At 34.2% G+C, this 24,032-nt stretch overlaps 1 protein-coding gene across 6 annotated transcripts in view; it reads right to left on the reverse strand.

The window, feature by feature from the left end:
- clstn1 (calsyntenin 1) overlaps positions 1–24,032 on the reverse strand; it is an 82,731-nt gene that overhangs the window by 23,471 nt on the left and 35,228 nt on the right. For 3 of the 6 annotated variants that reach the window (XR_015522978.1, XM_087306212.1, XM_087306209.1), the window contains exons 2-8: positions 22,735–22,857; positions 12,080–12,109; positions 9,602–9,797; positions 6,661–6,869; positions 2,744–2,893; positions 2,097–2,282; positions 1,065–1,313 (exon numbers count right to left, since the gene is read on the reverse strand). Coding sequence is in view for 4 of the 6 variants with exons in the window: in XM_087306212.1 (XP_087162338.1) it covers positions 1,065–1,313; positions 2,097–2,282; positions 2,744–2,893; positions 6,661–6,869; positions 9,602–9,797; positions 12,080–12,109; positions 22,735–22,857 (1,143 nt within the window). In the remaining 2 variants the exon portion in view is untranslated. 6 annotated transcript variants of the gene reach the window in all.

Genomic DNA, 24,032 nt, shown 5'->3' on the forward strand with positions numbered 1-24,032 from the left:
AAACAGTGCAGTCAACTAAATTCATTTAATTATTCATAATTTCAAATTAAATAAATGCATTAACATCATTAATAACACAATTACATGTGTTAACTACGGTGGCCGGGAAGCGCAAAACAACATTACAAAGTGTGAAAAACTTTTAAAAAGCTTGAGACAAATTTACATTATGAAAAACATTTTTACCTATCATCAGACACAATTACATAGTAAAAACAATTTTACCAAGGACGAAACAAATTTACATTTTAGAAAAAAATGTCACGCTGATATTTTCTCAGAATAGCTCTATGTTTTAATCGCAGTTAGTCAAACCATGATTTTTGTAGTCTTAGACTCGTGGAAACCTGTCTCACACAAGATGGATATTATTGATATTTTCCAGTGTGTGTGTTACATTCCGTCACTACCGGTGTCTGGTACGTACATTTCACGTCACTTCCGGTGTGTGGTACATTCCCTTACCGTAAATAATCTGTAATTGTAAATTTGTTTCGGGACTTTTTTTGCGTTTTGCCTCCTGTTAATTTTTTTCTAAAATGTAAATTTGTTTCGTCCTTGGTAAAATTGTTTTTACTATGTAATTGTGTCTGATGATAGGTAAAAATGTTTTTCAAAATGTAAATTTGTCTCGAGCTTTGTAAAAGTGTTTTATACTTTGTAATGTTGTTTTGCACTTCCCGGCCACCGTAGTTAACACTATAACATGTTAACAGTCCCACAGTGGTAAAAAGACAAAGAGGACACACAAACAGTAAGCTATCATCATCACTCGTTCTGTCCTGTGTGTGTTCTGTGTATATGTTGGTTTTGATGGTTTGTATAATGTCAATGTCATTACAATAATGAGGTGGTTTATGAGGACATACCCTGTGTCTTCACAAATTGTTAAAAATCATACATAACAGTTTTTTTTACATTCAAAACTTGCCACCGGTTTCCTGTGAGAGTTGGGTTTGAAGGATGGGAAAGTTTTTGGAGTGAAAAATACATTATACTGATGGAGAGTCCTCATAAACCACCAAAACAAGTATTTGTGCTTAGTGTGTGTGAATGTGAATCACCAGTCTTGTCTGAGTTGCAGAGGAGGGTCTCCTTCTCTCGTCCTCCAGGCCCGTGTCTCATCCACACAGAGATGGTGAAGGGTTCCTTCAGGGTGGTGCTCACCACCCCCTCGGGAACCTTGATGGCCTGAGTGCCGTTGAACTCAAACACCTGGTCACTGTCATGACCATTGTCAGTGGGCAGACCTACAGTCCAATTGGCAGAGTTGCTGGGAGCAGGCAGAAGCTCCACAGTGCCAGAGCTGGCACCTGGATGGGCACACAAACAGATATTCATCAGAGCGGCCCAAATTACTGCTTACATTTTGCTTCAGTCATTACCTATGGGATTACACATGTAATATGATTATGTAAATGAGTTTTAAACAGTTTACACTTCAGTTGTTTGTTGTAATTTCTGTCTCATTTAAATGACGTTACATATTTCTACAGGACGTTTTCTCAAAATGGGTTTTTCATACTAAATTTCACTGATTACATGTAAATCTTTACACTGTCAGGAAACAACAGAAATCAGAAAGTGAAATTCAGTACCTTATAAGACCTTTTTTAAGACTCTTTCCATACATTGTAAGGCCTTTATCGCCACTTTAGGTTTCAAACGGTAACATTGGCGACATTATAACTTGTAGGCATTTAAGACTTTTAAATACTTTTTAAGGGCCTCAAATGTCTCGAAATTGAGTTATCAACTTGTAATACTTTTTAAGACCCCATGGACACCCTGACTTTAAAAAAATCTGGTTTATTGTGGAACGACAAATCCGACAGATTTTTGTGCTAGAAATATATGCAAATAAGCAGATATTTTATGAAGTAATGCCTCATTTTCATAGTCTTACATAAAATTTAAGAATATGTTTGTCATTCTTAATGTATTCAATGAGCAGGGGAATTACGGTGATTAACTATTAGGCAATGTTTTACCCTTATCACCTGCAGCATCTTGCCTCAACATACATTTCAATAAAGTCATAATCACATTTAATGATCTTGATGTTAATCCATTATAATAGTAGGGTTGGAACTCACCGCATAGCTTGTGCAGGGATTTTTCAGAGTAAGTGTCTCGATCGCAGCCCTTGCCAATGTGGTTGGTCTCCAACATGATGCTGGCCTGGATGGAGGTGATCGGCTCCTCACAGGTCTCCAGATGCATGCTGGGAAACAGCGCTAGGCTTCCTGTACCAGGCTCATACTCAATCCTTTTGTTAAATCCTGTCAGCATCAGGCACAAAATGTGTCATGCACAAAACAGACTATAAGAGAGTGTTCAGTAGCACTTTGTATTAAGCTTGTGAGCTTAAACAAACATTGAACAATCCGATCAATTTTCCATACACTTGCATTTTTACAATTAAAATAACAGTTTTTTTTCAATTATTTGTATACATTTTGAAAAGTACTTCAGATATCATTTTTATATAATGACTATCAGATTAGTTCAGCAAATAAAATCCATGTATTTTTGTCCAAATTCCACTTTAGATAGAGAATTACCCTCAAGTTAAAATTGTGTCCATCTTTTAAATTTGCACACTTTATTAAAATCACAAAGTTGTGCACTTCACCTTCTACAAAACTGACCATGCCTGGCTTTCAGCTTTGAAAAAAACAAGCAAATTGAGCTGTGTTGGGTTGATTATCTGAGAAACAGAAGAGCCAGAGGTCACTGATACCTTGCCAGCTCGGTTTGCAGGTGGGCTTGATGTTGATCTTAACCAGGACGTCCTCGGATGCTCGGTTTTTACCACAGTCATAGGCAGTCACTGTGAGTTTGTACATGCGCTCCTTGCCGTAGTTCAGCTTCTCTGTGTTCTTGATGTTGCCTGTTTAGACGCAGAAGTGACAAGCAATTAATTTACAAGCTAAAAAAAAAGCCAAATCAGAATAATCATGCTTAAAGCCCTTCTGAAGGTTTTGGAGTGTTAGTAGCAATATATTAGTCTTAGGGTTATCTACTGTATAAGCTAGTGTGCTCAATAACAACAACAAAACTTGAATGTAGGCATTAAAGATGCACCGATATGGAAATTTTGACAGATACAGATAACCAATAACTCTTGAAATTTTCTGTATGATTTCAAAAACAAAAAACAAACACATACAGGATTAAACAACTGGATTTATTTTAAAACTTTAACTAAAAAAAAGTTTGAACCGATCTATTCGACTATTCTTTTTTATGACCAGCTCTCTTTTATTTAAAAAGCATAAATAAAGCAACCAATTCACTATGTATTTACAAAAATCTAAATAATAAAACAGTGGCAGGCAGAAAGCTTGTGTAGTGGTTCAACAAGCAGAAATAATACAATTTAATACAATAATACAATAATACAATCAAATCGATTTTAAGATATCTGCCTAATTTTGTTCTCACACCGATAACGATAACAAAAAAAGTGGAATTTATTGGCTGGTATCGATATGGTCGCAGATAAATTTTGCATTCCTAATTAAAGATATCAACATTCAAACCTTGCAGTTTCTCATATCCACCAAAATCATTAAATTATTCAACAAATGTATATGACCTCACCAAAAAAACTTCAGCTTCTCATTGGCTCCTCTGACCAATCAAATATATCTGAATCATTGCTTCGGCAGAAATTGGTCATTTTCACATGAAACCCAAACACTCTCATATATTAAAAAATATTAAATGCTACAGACAGAGAAACACTCCACATTTATTAGTCGTAACAATATGGAGAAGAACCCAAACTGTGACTGGGAACAACACTCACCTATACAGCAAGCACTGAGAGGGGGAAATAATTTCACTGATTAACCACTTATTTAAAGTCAGCATTCAGCCAACTAGGACATTCAAAATGATGTCTGTTCTACATGGTGAATAAGATTCTAATAGGAAAAAATGGCAGGGACAGTGTAAATGTGCTTTTAAGTTGGGGTGAATGAAGCAACACAGGCTTATTAAGAATACATGCTTCAGCCTACATTTTTATAAAAACCGCAGAAACATACTTAAACATACAATTGATTGCGGTTTCTAGTGTAAAATGAACACTACGGGGCAGGATAATGCCAACAACTTTTTTTTCCTTTTCACACTAATAATACTTATAGGAACATATTGTCAATGAATGAAGAACAACAACAAAAAAACTAACACAAAACAACTAAATGTTGTCCATGATTTGTAATCGAATATGCGCACCTCGGCTATCCTTGTTTGGGTTTCAGTTGGAAAAGCATGTTTCCAATGTAAAAGCCAAAGTTAAACTATGTGGTCACAGTGCACTTTTCTCTTACATTTGCTTTTGAAAAAACTATTGGTTGGGCTTAGATCAGTTGTTAGCTACGTAATAGGTTGGAAGATAGCAAAATGACTATAATATATGCAATCCCACTTTATTGTGAGTTCACCCTTTAATGCCGAGTTCACTACATCAAACTTTTCTCACTCTCTCTAGTTTACTCTTTACGCTTGTTGACGTTTTTCACCTCACGCAAATTTCCTACTTAATTTAAACTTGCACAAAAGGCACGATTTGGCTATATTTTGCACAATTGCATTAAATGCGCTGTGCATTCAAATTCTTGTTCAAAAAATTGTAAATACATGACGACACCTCCTCAACACCCCTCACCCCACCCACTCCATGACAAAATGAACAATATGAACGCTGATCAGTGCTACGAATAAAGTTGCAAACCCCCACACTAGGTGATCTGTACATTTAGCCCCACCTTCATGTAGACATGTACAAAAAGGGCATCGGGATCATACCCTAAGTCAGGGGTGTCTAAACTCGGTCCTGGAGGGCCGGTGTCCTGGAGAGTTTAGCTCCAACCCTAATCAAACACACCTGAAAAAACAAATCAAGCTCTTACAAGATATACTAAAAACTTCCTGGCAGGTGTGTTGAAGCAAGTTGGAGCTAAACATAGCAGGACACCGGCCCTCCAGGACCGAGTTTAGACACCCCTGCCCTATGTAATGCATTTCAAATTTGAAAATATGCAGACAGCGCCCTCTAGTGAATCAGTTATCTGAAACATGTAACATTATGTACCTTGAGAAACGTATTTAATTTGTAGCATGAAATGTAGGTTGAGGCACATATTTACTATTAGTCTGGGTTGAAATAAAGTCTGACAAACTAACAATGCAAGGGCTTCTCTGGTCCAGAGACATGGCAATACAGAACGGATTATATGCGCAAGTCAGCGCAGACTGCATAACATATCAGACCCAATTAGGGGTGTCACAATTTCGATTTTTAATCGAAATCGATCGATATTTATGCTCAATTTCGATTATCGAATCCAAAAATAGAATCGTCGATGCTGCCACGCCCCCATGTCACGTCAGCTTGGCTTGCCAAGCGGGAAAATAACCGGCTTGTTGAAGTGCTTGTTAAACTGCAGAAGCAGGAGACCCGTCGACAGAACCTCTCCTCTTTCAATGAAGTCGCCGGTGTGTAAGAATTTTGGATTTTCAGTGAGTTATGTTGACAACGTTCGTGTTGTCGACAAAAAAAAACACAGTTTTGCAAGCTCTGCTATGTACGTATTACATACGGTTCATCCGATAGACAACACCGGCATATCGATCCTCCGCCCGCCCCTGTTGCAAATCCGCTCGTGAAAAGTACACACTCAGGCCCTGTTTACACTGTCTTTGTTTTTAAAAGGCATTTTAGAACGACAACGATTTGACATCCACAGTGGCGTGTAGCATTGACATCCACAGTGGCGTGTAGCATTTCTGAGCAGCCCTCCTTCCTCTCTAACTTACCTCTGAAAATGCACATTACGTGACCACACAGACACAGACGCACTCACAGCCATGCGCTCGAGAGAGCAGGTCCAGGCAGTCAGAGGACTGCTTCAATATTTCACTCACTTGTACTTAGTCATTTTAGCGAACACCTCAGATACTGTTGGCTGGTTCCTGTTGGTTGTGCGTCTTTTTTACTGACGCCATTATAACGACACAGATCACTGCCTATTCACGAGTCCCGCAGAAAAAGTGATTGACAGGTGGTAATTATGTGTGTATCTTGCCTTTATTCATTTACTGTATGATTTGTTTATGGGTAAAACAAAGACCAAGCAGGTCAGGTAGTTTAAACGGTAGGCTACAAATAATTAATTGGTCATTAATTAATTATTCATAATCGAAAATCGAATCGAATCATGCCTTTAGAATCGAAAATGTAATCGAATCGAGGATTTGGAGGATCGTGACACCCTTAGACCCAATAGAACTCAACACTGTACCCTGTATTATAAAGCAAGGAAACAATTATACAAACTCACCATTGCTATAACACTCAGATCTGCAATATAAACAAAGCGCTATTGGCTATTTTAAAACATGGGAGGAGCTACTTAATATAACCCACCCTGTAATCACGTTTCAGCTGAAATTACATCAAACATAGCTTTCCAAAGCACTTCAGGGAGTCTTTAAATTCCGGCCACATCTCAAGGTGACAGATGGCTAACGTCAACATTAGAGTGCTACGGCTTGTTTGAACAAATCAATTTTTTATATGCGCATGAATAACAATGACCTAGAAGTCAATATTGCTGTTAGAGCTGAGTTTTGGCAGTCACTTACCATCCTTATCAATGGTGAAGGGCACATCGGGGGTGACAATCTCGTAGCTGCAGATCTGACTGAACTGGAAAGAGCAGTCTGCGTCCACGGCCTCCACCTTCATGATGCTGTCGTACTTCTTGCCCTCGATTACTGTGGCTTTGTAGGACTTCTCTTTGAACACTGGAGAGTACTCGTTCACGTCATTCACTTGGATGTGGACGGTGGCCCTGAGGGACATCAAAGACTTGATTAATAAACTAGAAGTGGACGCGAGAGAATAAGCACACGGCAGTGACGCAGATCCTGTCTGTTAGCAGATGGATGATTCATTTACACATGATCTAAAGGCTAGCAAGTGTCAAAACAAAATAAATAAATAAATAATTCATTCATTCACTTTCCTTTGGCTTAGTCCCTTTATTTGTGAGTAGTCGCCACAGCAGAATGAACCGCCAACTTATCCAGTATATGCTTTACACAGCTGATGCCCTTCTTGCTGCAACCCAGTACTGGGAAACATGCATATACAGTGGTTAGTCTAACCTGATGAAGACAATGTAGGTCGAAATGTTGTCACATTAAAAAAGCTAAAGTGAGAGCTAAAGTGGCAGTGTGCCAATTTTCTTTTTATCTTTGCCACTTTAATTGTTTTTGATCGAGCACCTGCCTTTGAGAATTCTTGATGTGCACACATTTCTGTTTCTTGGTTGCTTAAAAATATGCATATACACTCATTTACATGACCTTCTTGCTGTGAGGTGACAGTGCTAACCACTGAGCCACCAAGTCGCACAATAAATAAATAATAAAAATTTAAAGCATGGGAGAAATGAAGTTGCATGTGCTAAATCTAAACAAATAAACTATTTCTGGATTTTAATTCTGAAATATGATTAGTATAATAAATATAATTATAAAAGGTGGAAAGAAAAAACAGCAGTGAGTAAGCAAACTTAGAAAAGTAAGCTTTCCTTTTTTTTTTTTTTTTTACTTTTCAGTGCTGATTTTTATAAATATCTTGTGGGCATGTGATGTAAAGCTTGACCTACAGTAGACACAGACATTGTGTTTAAACTTACTGTAATATTCTATAATACTCTTTAATTATAAGCATTTTATTTTATCAAACAAAGGGAAACTTAAAACTTTATTTTAAAGTCACAAAGGGAGGCCAGTTTTTTAAAAGAGGCAGGCAGGTTAGGATAATTAGGCAAGTTATTGTATAAGGATGGCTTGTTCTGTAGACCATCGGAGTAAAAAAATTCAAAAAAATTGACCTTAATTTTTTTTTTACTGCTTTTATTGTAGCCAAAATAAAACAATCAAGACTTTCTCCAGAAGAAAAAATATCATTAAAAATCCCTTGCTCTGTTAAACATTATTTGGGAAATATTAAAAAAAGAAAAACAATTTCAAAGGGAGCTTATAATTCTGACATCAACTGTAAATCGAAAAAATAAATGTCTCCTGACTAAATCAGCATATTGGAATAAGCGCAGAAATTCTATTAAAAATACAGGAGTAAAGTTAATTTCCATATTCTAAAGACATGGTGCAGAAAAATGAAATTTAATGCAGTGCTTCTTGCTTGGTCTGATTCCCACTTTACATCATATCTCGATCAGGTAGTAAAGATCACTGTTTTTTTTTTAAGAAATCACATCTTAAACGCTGCGATTTTGTATAGGATGACAATTTACCGGAAACCCTGGGGCTGGCAGAATGAAATTAAAAGTCCATGTGCATGCATTTCTGTTCTATTTTAAAATATATACAATTTTAATACAATTATTGTAAATAACTATTTACTAAAAATTTAAACAATTTATAATTTAAATTTTAAATATTAACAATATTTAAAATATTTACTGTATTTTTGATCAAATAAATATACCTTTGTTGAACTCCAAACATTTATGGTTAGAATATATTTTGGTGGTGGGTGAGTAGATCGCCCCATTGTGTAAAGCGATTTGAGTGTCAAGAAAATTGCTATATAAATGTAAGGAATTATTATTAACATTATTATTATTATTATTATTTTATCTTCCTTCAAATATAATACCTAGAAGGGGCATTTATATAGGTAATTTACCACAAAAGGAAGCTTGCTTTTTATATTCACACATTAAATACCTTGTCTCTTAGGGGTTTGAATTTGGCTTTTGACTTGACATCTTTTCTATAATTATACATGTGTTTATGCATTCGTGTTTTTTGTTTTTAAAAGATATCTAATAGATGTCTAATAGACGTCTAAACATAGTCATCTTGGCTAAAACAAGACTAAATTTGGGCTGTCAGTAAATATCTAATAGACGTCTAAGAATAGACCAAAAACTAGACTAATCATCAATTAAACAGAAATGAATGACTACACATATAAAGTCTGTCTAATCTGACTTAATATTTGACGACTAGTCTAGTTTTGAGCTATTCTTAGATGTCTGTTAGATTTTCACTGAAAGCCAATGTTTAGCCTTGTTTTGGTCAAGCTGTCTATGTTTAGATGTCTATTAGGCGTCTATTAAACACAAAATTGTATGTATATATATATATATATATATATATATATATATATATATATATATATATATTTTTTTTTTTTTTTTTAGGATAATTGGGGTGATTATTGTACGTATGTGTGATGTGTAGAGTTTGACTACATCTTGAGCTCTCATGTATTTCTTGGGTGACCTGATGAAGACCATGTAGGTTGAAACGTTGTCCAATTAAATTTGTCTTTTGAGAGCTAAAGTGAGAGTGTGCCTATTGTTTTTAAAATTTTTCTATTGTGTTTGTTTTAATAAAGTACCTGCCTTTAAGATTTTGCTAGATGTGCGCACACTGATGTGTTTCGTAGATTATATGTTCACACATTTTGATACTACTTAATTTATCATCCCCTCCATCTTTACTCTTCATTCAATCAACTTGGGTATCCAAACAATATACGCACTTGTGAGATTTCTTCATGTTTCCGCCGTCAGGTCCCTCTCCACAGTCGTAGGCCTGGATGGTGAAGGTATGCTCTTTCTGCAGCTCACAATCTAGTTTATCCTTGGCCCGGATCACGCCTTCCCCAGTGGACTTATCCAACACCACCGCCTCGAAAGGCACATTCTGCCCGTGAATCCTGAAGCCGCAGATCTCTCCTGCAAACGGACACATGCATGTTTAGTCAAGCCCACCTGCGAACCAAAGCAACCAGATGCTGCAAAATGAAACCCACAATGAAACCAATAACACGCCACACTCAAATAAGAACAGCCAAAGTTGGTTTGGCAGCCAAAAAGGATTGAAAAACACTGAGGGGAGGTGGAGGTGGAGGTGTCTGTGGAGGAAGCCAGAAGCACTGTGGGATGGGGTGAGTTTTTTTTTTAGGAAGTGGAAGGGAGAGTTAAGGGAGGGGTATACTAAGTGTCTGGCCCAAGCCATTTGATCACATTGCATCCATTCATGCAGTAAGAAACCCAGAATGCGGACAGGCATTTCACAGGAATACTTAATATACAAACACAGAAAGGAAATGATATGAACCAATGAACAGTTATAATTAAAGTAGTATTTAAAGGGTCAGTTCATCCCAAAATTAAAATGTGCATTTGCTCACCTTCACATCAGTTCAAACCCATAAGAAAACACAAATTAAAATATTTTTAATGAAATATGACAGATTTCGCTTTATATAAACCATTTTAAGGTCAATATTATTAGCCTCTTTGAGCTACATAATTTTTTTTTAATTGTCTACAGAATAATTATACAAGTTATACATTAACTTGCCTAATTACCCTAACCTGCCTAGTTATCCTAATTAACCTAGTGCTGACATAAATTATGCCATTGAATAAGCATATAAAACAAAGAAAAACAGGAATTGAGTGGCCAATATCACCTGCTGTGTATTCAAGCCTATCAGAATGCAGTTAGAAGCCCTTATAATTCATGGTATGAAATCAAAAAGTTATGTTTTTAGATCTAGATTTATATCATATAGTTAAGTAATATTACATAGGCAAGAGTGCCATATTCAATTATTATATTTGTTGCTGTAAAAATGCATCTGAAGTGGTTCAACCAGCTCAAAAAAATTCAAGAAGTGCATCTTAAAGGGTTAAAAATATGCTAATATTTTAATTTGAAGAAATTATGTTTTTTAGATATAGATTCATATGATATAGTTACATAATACTACATAAGCAAAAGTGCTGTTTTCTATCATTTTAACCAGAAGAAATGAACCATCTTTTAACCTTCATTATATTGAACTGATATATACTTTTACTTTTTATTTTACACTCTCTGAACGTTTTGAAACATCAGAAATCAAAGGAACAGAAATCAGATTTCTTTCAAAACATCTTCATTTGTATTATGATGATTAACAAAAACCTTATGGTTTTGGAATGAAATGATAGCAAGTAAATGACGGCACATCATCCATTCAGGTGTGAACTAACCCTTCATAGATCTTTAATGCTGAATTTTGGTTAAAAGTAACACAGTTAAACAGGACAGCAAGGTTAAAATGTTAAGTTACTCATGGGGCGATGAGGAGGATTTATGACAGAGATCCAGCATCCTATCAGAAATTCACAAATTAAAGCAAATATACAAAAACAAAAACAAGCAAATAACCCTCGTTTGGAGTTTGTTATTCCTATTAAAGCTAGATTTTGGTGTGAAGGAAGTCTTCCTGTGCAATGTTGTCACTCAAACCTTCAAAAAAATAAAAATAAAAAAACTGAAAGGATGAAACAATAAAAGAAAACAAAGAGGAGCAGAGGCAGTGAAACTTAAAGGCTGGATGAGAGCCGGGGTTAGAAATATCCATTAGCTTGACATCCACATCTACCAGCAGTATAGTTGCCATGCTGTGTTTTTCAGATTAGTGTAGAAAAGAGGCTCAAACTAGAGATCAAACCACACCACAGACCAGACAGCAGAGAGTTTGCATCATTTAACAATCTCAGCATTTTCATTTTGGAGCAAGAACTCAACTTGAAATGGGTTGCGTTAAAAACAACTGCCCGAAAGATATCTAAAAAAACACACTTTTAAGACATCGGGATTTGCGTTGCCCCCCTAAAAATCTGGTGCATCATTACCATTTATTTATTCTGTTTTGCAGCTGAAATACTGTTAGGGTCTGCAAACTTCAATGGATGTCTCATGCATAGATATTTCTAGATTCTGTTATCCCCACAAACACACTTGTCATCCAGTTGCTGAATTTTCATTTCCAACTAATTCAAAAGTGAGAGAGAAAAATAACGAAAGACCAAAAGAAAAGAAAAAGAAGAACTGGGATTAAAAGAGCATGACAGGAGTTTCCGTGTGAAGTGCTGATTTCTTTTGTTTGTTTGTTTTTTTTTTTTTGCGTTAGTGGGTTAATCAAACAGATTACAAGGCAGTAGAAAGAGCCTGTCATCACCTTCTTTGGTGAAGGTCACCTCAAAACTCTCTACAAGAAGGGAGAAAAGATAAACCCAGGTCAGTCAGAGAAAGAATGAGATGCACAGAAACACAGAGACAAGAAAGAGAGAAGACAGATGTTACAGAAGCAGTCCAGGACTCAGAATACCTTATACTTGACTTGGTTTTTTTTTCAATTGGTACAGATTTTAGGGCTGGATGATATACTTTTAATAGCACCTACACGTTTCAGCCTCAATTGCCTTCATCAGGGCATCTACTCTGCCGAAACGCATATAGGTGCGGCTTTATAGAATAGCCATGTTATTAAAGGCTTTTTACTTATTTTTTTACTACTTTTGCAATGCCTTGGACTTATGATTTCCTTCTTTTATCTTTTTGAATCCCTTATCCAAAGAGCACTGACACATTATTTACCCATGAAGCACTTTTGGTTTGATTTTGGATTGATATACTTTGAGTATTTAGGATCATTTTGCTGTGATATAAAATTAAACAACACTGTGAATGCATAAATGACTAAGTGCTTTTTACTTGGCCGTTAAGCTTCCTGAAAAGCATTGAAAAAGACAGGATTTAACAGTGAATGTATTAACATGTATTAACAGTGAATTTCAGTTCATTTATTTAAAATGCAACAATACTAAAATAATCAAATATTGTAAATATAAATTAATGTTATAGAGATGAAAATAGATAAATAGATATGTTTATCCAGACGACTCATAATCCAAACCAATATAAAAGTTTCTTTCAGAATGTCTTACACAGTTAATAAAAATAAAATAGGATGGTAACACTTTATTTTGATGGTTTACTTAAGTATCAGTAGACTGTCTGTTTAATATCTGTTAATTCTGCTCCTTCAACAGACATTTAACTGACTATAAGAAACTTTGCAAGTACATGTCAACTTACACTAACCCCAAACCCCAATCTAACAGTCTACTTATAATCTAATGAAAATTAGTTGGCATGTAGATGCAATGTAACTTATATTTAACAAACGGACCCTCAAAATAAAGTGTGACCAATAAAATTAAATAAATCAAAAATTTAATTAAGTTTTAAAAATTGTTCAGAGAAAAAATATAATAATTAACAGTTAGGTTAAATTACAATTAAAATAAATTACAATTAAAATAATTTGCGCCAGTAATAAAATGTACAAATATTAAGTAAATACTGATGATTAACAATTGCCTAGAGTTTTTTTAACCAAGACATAAAAAACATTGCTGTGTAACAAAGTAAAGTCTATAGTCTAAATAATTAAATAAATAACTGATTAAATGATTAATTAATTAATTTGAAAAATGAATAGAAATAAATGGATAAATTAATTTGAAAAATAAAGACAATAAAATAATTAAACAAGCTTTTAAAGATGTTATTATTCAGTAACTTCTATTATAGAAAATAAAAATTAAGTAATTATTGAAAATTAATATTCAATAACTCAAATGCACAAATTCTGAACTATTCTGAACTATTTATAATGAATATAACTAAGAAAAAGAGGGAATTGTTTTTGGGGGGGAAGGTGGGCTATATTAGCTAGGCTTATAGCACAAATCGCTTAAACCTCATTGAAATTGCACATGTGTGGCACCTTCTGTACTGCAATAAGAAAATACACATCTGTACATCTGCTCATGTTAAAGGTATTCTGAGCCCTGTATGACTGCCAACAGCACAAATATACTCTGATGAGTCCACATTAACAGGCACAGAAACACCAAAAAACAGGCTTGACCACATAAGCAAATAACCATAGCTTCCCTGTTAGGGTTAAAATACTGAATGGTGCAACTGTATGAAACAATAAAGGTTAGCCAAAAAAAAAAATGCTTGAGAGTACAATCATTTATCATAACCTGACTAAAACTAGAAGTTTAGGCTTTTTTCCTTTGGGTTCTTTTCTGCTTGGCTAGCCACTATCTCCAGTTTGACCCTATCTGTGGCCCCGTCCACCCCGTTTTTACCCATACAATTAGAGATGGATTTTCCATTAGGATCCGCTGTTCAGAGCAAGTCATGCGGAGGAAGCTTTGTGCCTCATCAGTGCATTCTGAGGCTTTAATGACTGTACATCCCGAACACTCCTCCCGAAAACCCAGACCGGTGCCAACCAAGTGCCAACTCCAATCGCCCTCCATTTCCCATCAGGCGAAACACAATGAATATTGATCCTTTCCTTCAGACTGCTATATTGTGCGGAGGAATCGATGAAGACGTAACAATAGCTGAGATGTGAGAAACAAGGCTAGCGGAGGGGCTTAATTGTTTATTTGATTTGCTTCTGCTTTTTTACCTAGTTTTAGCTGTCTGAAGAAGTTTATGGACAATTGGTGAATGGAAAATATTGAAACTGACGTTAAGCTGGCACTGGACGGCCCTCCACTGATGGGACTGACTGTAAGAGCTCTCTAAAGACTACATCATGTCTGCGGTGGAAATCGATAACTGGAGCTGCTTTATGAAAGGCCAGCAGAACATCAATCATGATGCCATGTGCCTGCAACTAATAGGACACTGTGACCTTTGAACTAAACATTTACATCTTTACATATAGACTCCATGCACTAATATTTTCTTGATAAAATCCTCAAAACATTTTGCACAAAACTTAATAATAGTCAAATTAGTTTGTAGATATTAAGTGAAATTGACTAAATGCTTAATTTAAGTAAATGAAGTAAAAGTTAATTGATTATTTTAAATTTTAAGTTAGATTTATTTAAATTAATCAAGTGAAATTAAGTTGTTATTTTTTTAGATTTAGTTTTTGGCATTTTGGCTTTTTGACAGAACAAATATATAGACAGGAAGGGACGTTGGAAAAAGAGAGAAAGTGGGGGAATGAGATCAAGAAACGTTTATAAGCTGGGACTCGAACTCAGGACGACTGAAGTGTCTTAGCTCTATATGTCAAAGCACTGCCTACTAGACTATCAGCGCTGACATGTTAAAATCATATTAGTTACAAGTTAGTAGATTTTTTATTGTTTTTGCTGACCACATTAATATTGTTCTATTAACATTTACTTCATATTACTATATTCATTTGTAATGATTAGAAAAAATTTGAACCAGTCAAGTAAATGAAGGCTAATATTTAACAAAACAAAACTGGTTTACTATTCTGAGATCAACTCATTTGTTAAGTGGTGAGATAAAAACTTTTTAAAAGTAAACATAAAAAAACAGAGGAGTAATAATTTTCATTTTTTCGATGCTAAATGTGTTGTCAATCATATGCCAGTGTTTATACATAATCACACTGTAAAAAAAATGTCCTGTACTTGAAAATATGTTACAGAAAATAACATTAGTATCACTTTACAACATTTAAAAATTCACAGTAATGTGTTGTATTCAAAGTTTTATTGTAAAATTATGGCAGGTCGCATGGTTACAGCAGAGTACTGTAAAAAGGGCTAAATCTTTTGCATGTCCGTTATAGGAATTTAAACTCTTTTTATTTCATTTAACATAGATATTAATACAAATGAACTTTAATGCCAGTATTGGCATTTTTTAATATTTAGAAATAAAGTTATTGCAGCTCCAAAAACAATTCGGTAACATCTTCAAAAAAAAACTTTAAAAAAGAAAATCATCCTGTTTTGAGACAACATGAATGTCACAATAAATTTAATTAGGTAAATTTTGCTATGTAAATTTAAATTGGGTGCACTGCACCTTTATTTAGTCTTATAAGGTTAACATGGAAATAATAAATACATTTAAATGAACAGCCAAAAACATAATAAACTGGAACAAAAGCAACTGATTCAGGAAATCAAACACTTATAAACACCCAAAATAATTTCAAAGTCAGCTTAATATCAGAATGAATAGCCGAGGAAAGCCTGCTTCACAGTGAAATAGTTAAGTTCTACAAGATTATGCTGTGAAATCACAGTAATGGACTTATCTACTGTAATGTTAAACTATAAGGTTGTGATTTCACTGTAATTTAATGTAACAAAATCACAGTAAATTACTGTGTATGATAATTTGCTGTAAATTTACATACAGTATTTTACTGTGAAAATATTGCAATTATTAGACAGTATTTTTTTTTACAGTGCAGGAAATTCTTTAGGTGTACTTGTATAAGCTTTTAGGAGTGCACAAAGATATTTCTCTTACAATGAGAGACTCATGTAAATTGGATCTGTGAAAAATTCCACCAAAGGCTTTATTTTTTGTGCAGATTGCTGTTGATAATAAAATCATGTTTTTTTCGCATCAGTCCGTATTCAAGAGCATTATCAGGTATGGTTTTCATCCACATTGTTTTGTAATTTTTATGTACATTTGCAATAAAAAATATTTAATATTGTCAGAACTGCTATGAAAAGTATAGGTCTACAAACCTTTATCAGCCCTTAGAATCTAAACAAGCAATGCACTTTGAATGAAGCAAAATAATTTCTGAGCAATCCATCTCATGTTCTCTTCTCATGTTATGATCTTTCCCTCTGGCAGAAAATACAGTATCTCTTGATGCAAGCGGAATATGCTCAAAAACTCTTATTCCAGTCAATCAGACTGTTGAACACTAATCAGTAATTCTTTACTGTCTCAGGCTATGCTAAAATACTCATCCACAAAAACAATTCTTCAAAAAACTCCCTTTCATTCATTACACAAAGTAAATGTTTAATTATTTAAGTGTTTTACTTAGGAAGGTTGAGTTACTATTACAATAAAAAAGTGACAGTAAATGTTTTAGAAATTACCACACCAAAAATAGATATATTTTTATTATAGAAAAGTATTTTTCAAAAGTTATTTATCATGCAGTAAGTAATGTTGATTTGATTCTGAAATGAGTCGTCAGCAATTCCAGTTTGACTTCTGTAACTGATCTATGTAGATTCACAACCCGTTTGCATAATGCCAGCCTACGGTCTTTATTGACTGACTCCAAACAACTTCTACTCTGACCCCTCTCAAAGTCAGAAAGCATTTACTTCTGAGAGAAAAACTTTCTTGTGCAACTTTTGCACTTTCACAAAAAAAGCTCCCATTATAATTACTTAAAGCAGTGTTTCTAAACCCCGATCCTGGAGAACCACCAGCACTGCTTGTTTTAGAAGTCTCCTTTGTCTGTCACACCCATTACAGGTATTTCATCCTCTGCTAATAAGTTGATGATCTGAATCAGGTATATTTGGTTAAGGAGACATGAAAAATGTGCAGAGCTGGTGGTCCTCCATGAAAGTGGTTGAGAAACATTGACTTAAAGAGATAGTTAACCCAAAAATAAAAATGTATTCACAATTTACTCGCACTAAAGTGGTTCTGAACTTTAATTTCTCTTTTCTAAAGACAAAACAAGATATTCTAAAGAATGTTAGAAACCAGCAGCCATTGACATGCACAGTAGGAAGAAAAAATACTATGAAAGTCAATGGCTGCTTTTCCCAGCATTCTTCAAAATATCTTTTTTTGTGTTGTGTTGTGTTAGTACATTTTCATTTTTGAGTGAAACTACATTTTAAAATGTTTTAATAAATTAGAATGTGCCTTGTTTTTTTTTATCATGAAACACAATAGACATCCTACTGAAATGTCATTTAGTGACAATAGTTTAAATTATATATGGTTGAGCATTTCTATTACAAACATTTCTTTGTGAAATATTCCTTAAAGTACAGCCTGAGAAATTAGTTATTTATCCATTTAAACTTTTCAATCTTCATTATACTTTGACAATTGAATGAGACCCATTAATGTATAGTGGCAGTTTTCAATAATTATATACCTATTAATTATATGCAAATATATATTATCCCTTATTCGTTTGAGTATTTCAGAACAAACATGCTGCTACAAATTTTGTATGCAAATATCTGTTATAAGCGGGATGGTAGTCAAACATTTTGACTTTTTTTTTTTGCTAAAGTTATTGTAAACATTTAATACACTTTGAAAAGTGCATATAAAATCACTTTAGTACACGTAACTTTATAGGGGACACCAAAATCAAAGCTATACTTGAGAGCTTATACAGTTCAACAACCTTTTGAAGGTCTGCTCTGCTTTAACCAAATCTTAATGCCACAACAGTCCTCCATAGCTTCTGCCAAGCTTCCTGATCTGAATAAAGCGAGTTAGTCAGCATGGCACCATGTCCTGAGCGAGCAGGACTGGCAGAGAAGCCAAGACTGCAGCAGTCACCCACGCAGCCATGTGATGCTTCAAAGTGAATTTAACACAGCTTCTTAATATAATCAGTGCGCCAAATGTCTGCTGGCTCCCACAAACAAAGCCCGCTCAAACCATTGCTTATGGAGAAATCCTATATTATTTATGAGCTACATCAGGAGATGATTAGCAATGAATAAAGATATAAATGCTTTGAAATATACAAATAACCCAAGGTAAACCACATTAGCGCGCTAGGACCAATCTTTCTCCCAAATGTCAGCTCTAGCAGTGTCCCATATTCAGGAGAGAACTAAAACCTTGAGAACGAAGGAGCGCGTTCACAATAGACCGCTGAGATCTGAAATGAGGTCAAAGTAAATCTCCAAGTGATTAAAAATGGCCAATGCTAAGGCTGCACATTCCCTTTAGCAGGAAAACAAGCCGACGTCATTGATCTTGGTATCAGAAGAGCTGGAGAGCAGATGCTTGGCCAACGAGTGGAGCAATTTATTAAAAGTGGCAGATTTATGGATCGCCTGTACTGATTCAATATGAACTTATTAGTTCAGCGTGTTTAAAAGTACCTCAATTGGATCCTCAAACTGACTATCTGCAATATGTTGGGCAATGATAAAGGAAAAGCTCTGCACTCCCTTTTATCATAGTGGGTAGAGCTGCATGATTTTGAAAAAAAATTACATAGCATTATTACATTTTTCTGCAACACACATTGCCATATTAAGTATAATTTCACCATATGAATTGAACGCCTCTCTTCAGGAAAAAAAATTATACTTTTAAAGTAACTGAGAACTACAGTACTGTGCACGTCTAAAGTATAAACTAAAGTATTAAGCACAACCAGCTTTGTTGGCCTAAGACTTTAGCACAATATAATCATTCATTCTCTTTATTAAAATAAACAGAAAAAAATAGCAGATAAAAACAAAAAACAACAACAGCACAACATTTCCTCTTCAAGCAAAAGGGTAATGTTTAATGTGGCTTCCCTTGGCTACTCATTTGTTCACTGTAAAACCCAACAGTCAACTTTATCAAATGAAATGAGTGTAGTAAACTCAAAATTTACTGAAAGTTACTTTTACTTATTTGAAAAAAGTTTTGAACTCAGTGCTGAAGGTAATTAAAAACCTCATTACTTTAATTTAAATGGAGTAAGTTCAAAGTACTCCACTTTTAACAAGTTTTTTTTTTTACTCAAATGGTTTGTAGCAATTGGTTTACTCAAATGGTTTGAGTTGCCTTAACTTATTGGGTTTTAGTACTCAGTTGGTTTGAGTTCTCTTCATTTATTGGGATTTAGCGTGCTCAAATTGCTTTGTTTACTCAAATTGATTAAATTCACAGTGCTCTTTTGGATTAGTTTTTGAACTTAAATGGTTTGTTGCAATCTGTTTCCTCAAATGGTTTGAGTTACCTTAACTTTTTGGGTTTTACAGTATTCTAATTGAAAATTAGCTGAAATAATGTGTAGTGTTATATCAGGCTTCTTTAGCACTTTCCAGAGTTCTTTGAGTTTAGAGTGACAAAGCTTTCCTTTCTGTTTCTTTCCTTTTCTTTATAATATTCAGGTCTGGGCTCTATGGAGGCCGTTTCATGTCTGTGTTTCATCAGTTTTCTTTCTCTAAACAGGATTTTACTGCAATTAGCGGATCATTATTGTGCTAATAATGGAAACTACATGATGGATTAAAACTCATCTGTACTTTTCAACATTCACAATTCTACCAATTCATACAATTTTGCTAACAACACTGGTAGAAATCCAGCTCAAATCAGGACAAACAGCCTCTCTCTAACATTGTCTTTCAGGTGTCTTAAACAATAAAACCAAAATAATTCAAACTCTAACCTAACTCTTATCCTAACAAACAAAAATGAAAGATAATTTATGCACCCAGTATAAATCTCAACTAAAAAAATGACAAAAAAGTACACATATGACTTATAATAGGTCTTTGTGGTAAAGGGTCACATGTATCCATTATACCATCAGTAAAACATCAGATTTAATGTTGACCCAAAACCAGTGCACAGTACTGTATATTAAAAAACAAATGTCGATAAATACAGTACAGCAAAGATAAAAATAAAATAAACAGTGCGTTATAGTTTAATGGGAGTCTACCAATATTCAGGTACACAAATTGGATAATCAAATGTAAAAAAAAAAACATGACAGCCTTCATCAAATGTACATAAATACAATTAATCTTTCTTGAAAGCTACAAATATTGTCATTTATTGTGCCCATATGCTTTAAACTGGCTTACAATAATTATATAGGCCTTTAAAACAAACATTCAAATGATTCATTTTTTTAGTAACATTGTGGAGTTGCTGCAAAGTGTAACCATAAATCATGTTTTTTCAATAGCTCTAATATTGACTATTGAATAGTTTTTTTTATCAATGGAAGTGGTGTTTTAAATATTCAGTTTGGCCTACTTCTACTGCTACATGTTTTGGGTTTGTGAGTAAACATTAAGTCTAGAAGCATAAAACCATTACCTTTAACATACTAGAGCCGGCAAGAATATCTATAAACCATTTAGCATCGAGAGCTGCCTTCCCCAATCACGTCAGTGCATTATTAAAATCAGCAGGCAGACTAATGATATTAGCTTTTTTTATTCAAAATGTGATTATAGATCATTATACGGCTATTTTAAAAGTTTAACCTAGTTTACTGAAGATAATTTAAACAAAGAAACAATAAAGGGAGTAGGAAAGCTTTGTTATATCATTGGTGTGCATTATTTAACCAAGAGTCCAAAGAAAAGAAAACAAATTCACTGAAGACTTTAATAACACTTGCTAGCTGACTAAATTAATACAAGATGACTTTTAGAAAGAAAAAAAAAATCTGCTGACAATCCCATGATTTAAATATTTCATCCTAGTCCAAGCATGTTTTGTTACTTTTAATCAGTTAACTAGTAAGTGTAATATATAAACTGTTTAAATCGAAACATGAAACTTCTGTAATGTAAGTGAAAGATGTTTAGGGCTGTCTAATATGATGCATTAAATAATCTTAAAGTATCAAATGACAAAGAACTAGGGGGGTTCAAAACAATGTCAGAAATCGGCCAAATTTTAATTGAGAGCCGTTTTAAAATATTTATATATTTTAAATTATTTAACTCTAGCTAGTATATTTTTAAATAAAATTTTTTGCTAACATTTTCACTTTGTTTTCTATATTTTGTGTTTTCGTTTTCATTTATAGTTGGTAGTTTTATAGTTATTTTTACATTTATTTGTACACTTCATTCAACATATCTATATTACTTTAAGTCTTCTGTTACAACTACAATTAAATGATATTGAGAAATGTTTCAGCTAGATGAAATAAATAAAAAGAAAATATAGGAAATACCTACAAAAAAAACAACATTTCCTCTTCAAGCAAAAGACTATGTTTAATGTGGACTTCCCTTGGCAACTGTTTTGTGTTTAATTGACCTGACATTTTCTGAAATAATGTGCTTGGTAATTTCAGGCGTCTTTTAGCACTTTTCAGAGATATCCTTTAGGTTTAGTATCATTTCTTTATTTTTCAATCCAGGTGATGTCATTCAGCCTCTATAATACTCAGGTAAGGACTCCGTGGAGGCCAGTTCATGACTGTCTGGGTTCCATCAGTTTTCTTTATCCAAACAGGATTTCACTGCAATTAGCAGATCATTGTGCTGAAAATGAAAACTATTACCACTGAAGTCCTTTCCATCTGTACTTTTCAACATTCACAATTCCACTAGTTTAGACAATGCTGTCTGAATATTATACACCTTATTCAAAATATCTCTATAAATTTAAGTTTTATATTTATTTGAATTCTGTTAGAAATGTCAGTTAGCAAGTGAGAAATGTTCCGACTACATGAAATAAATTATATTGCAGTTCATTCAATTTAATTTTTCTTTTAAATTATATTTAAATTTAGCAATTGTGTGTGTTTTTTATATTCGTTTAAGAGGGTTTTAATTGTAGTTTATTTTGTATTAGCTCTTGACCTATAATGTTTTTTTTTATTTAAAGTAATAAAGTTTAATATTATTATTATTATTATTATTATTTGTGATAATATCACTGTTGCAAAGAAGACAGTCTCAGAAAATAAATAACTTAATTTTTTTATTCTCATTTTAAGATATTACCAGTTTTGAAAAAATATAATAAATCATATAAATAGTAATCGAAGGCACAAAATATAACTGTCTGCTTTTATTTATTTATTTATTTGTTAGTTTCTTCGGTTGTTTGTTTTAAATCTTGACAGTTACAATACAAACAATATGAACCTACAAGACATTCGTTAACAAAATAATTAACTAAATAAAAATCTCATGAAAAAAACAACACCACAACTTTCATTGATTTATGTGAATACCCCTTTAAGTTTCAGAAAGCATGAGGAAGCAAAATGGCTGCCATTCGAGACCAGAAGATGGAGGATCTTACCTGCGTAGCGCAAAGGAGCATCTTTATCCAAGGCTATCAGAGGAGGGTCCAGCAGAACTTTGTCGTCATTTTCTGTCACGATACCATGATACGTGGTCTCAATCCACGGCTTGTGCTTATTTACTGTGAAGGTGAAAAAAAAAACAAGACAGAGAGAACTTTTGTTTAGACGCCAAATAAAACCAAGGCCAGACAACAACCAATTATTTTGTATTTCTCTGAGGATGCACTATGTGTCAGCACAACCGTCCGCCAGCTTAAAGGCAGAATCGCAGGCTGCCGTAACACAGCGGTGGTGTGTGTGTGTGTGTGTGGTGGCATTTACTTCTCTCAGCAGCTCATTAGTGTTGACTGAAGGCTTTGAGCTCTGAAAGTGGAGAGGACAGATGCGCTGCACATCACTGCAGCTAGTTTAACCCGGTTTACTCAAGATAATTGACAAGGGAATAGGAAAGCTGTGTCATACAATCGTTACTACATTATTAAAACAAGAGTCCAGAAGAAAATGGCTCAAAATAATGAAAACACTTGTGAAACACCCCAATACCCTTATCTATCTATTAAAGCTAGCTTTTTCATGTTAAAACTAGTTTTTGTCCAATCAGCGACAGCTTCGTGCGAAACGTCTATTTTAGAAACAAAAAATCTGAATGTCCCTGCAAAACAACACCAAATGCTACAATGACATATCTCCTCGGGTACAGATTATGTGCTTTTTTTAGTATTACCAATGTGAGTTTAAATACCATTTCACGTGACGTTCAATGCCATACTACTGAAAGCAGCAACAGTTAGAGTCTAACTTCGATCTGGAAAACAGTTTTATGATGAAAGTCAGTAACAACATCAGCTTGTGCACTTTTAATCATGTTAAATAGGTTAAACGAGTTGCGTTTGGTACAGACAGCCTGTCACACCAACAATCTAGTCCATACAGATTGCTTGAGAACTACAAATCTGCCACCAAAGGAACTACAAATCCTGTCATGCACCACACACTCGCACCTGTTACGGTTCTTCTTCGATTACACACACACAGCTGGGAGCTGCTAAAAGACTGATAGCATGGAACACATATACAGCACACAAACACACAGACTTTGCTGAGTCCAGTACTTCCCACACATAGACTATTTTTCATCATCCTTTTACTTTTTTGTAATCGCCCTAAGCATGAGCCAGTATAAGATTCTGATGGTATGATAACCTTGGATAAAAATATCAGTTTCACACTATCAAGATATTGTGATCACTGCTCTAAAATATATTCTTTTCAAATATTTATAATATTTATAGTA

This window comes from Danio rerio, chromosome 23, assembly GCF_052040795.2.
Source record: "Danio rerio strain M-AB ecotype USA chromosome 23, GRCz13ab, whole genome shotgun sequence".
NCBI classification, from domain to species: Eukaryota; Metazoa; Chordata; class Actinopteri; order Cypriniformes; family Danionidae; genus Danio; species Danio rerio.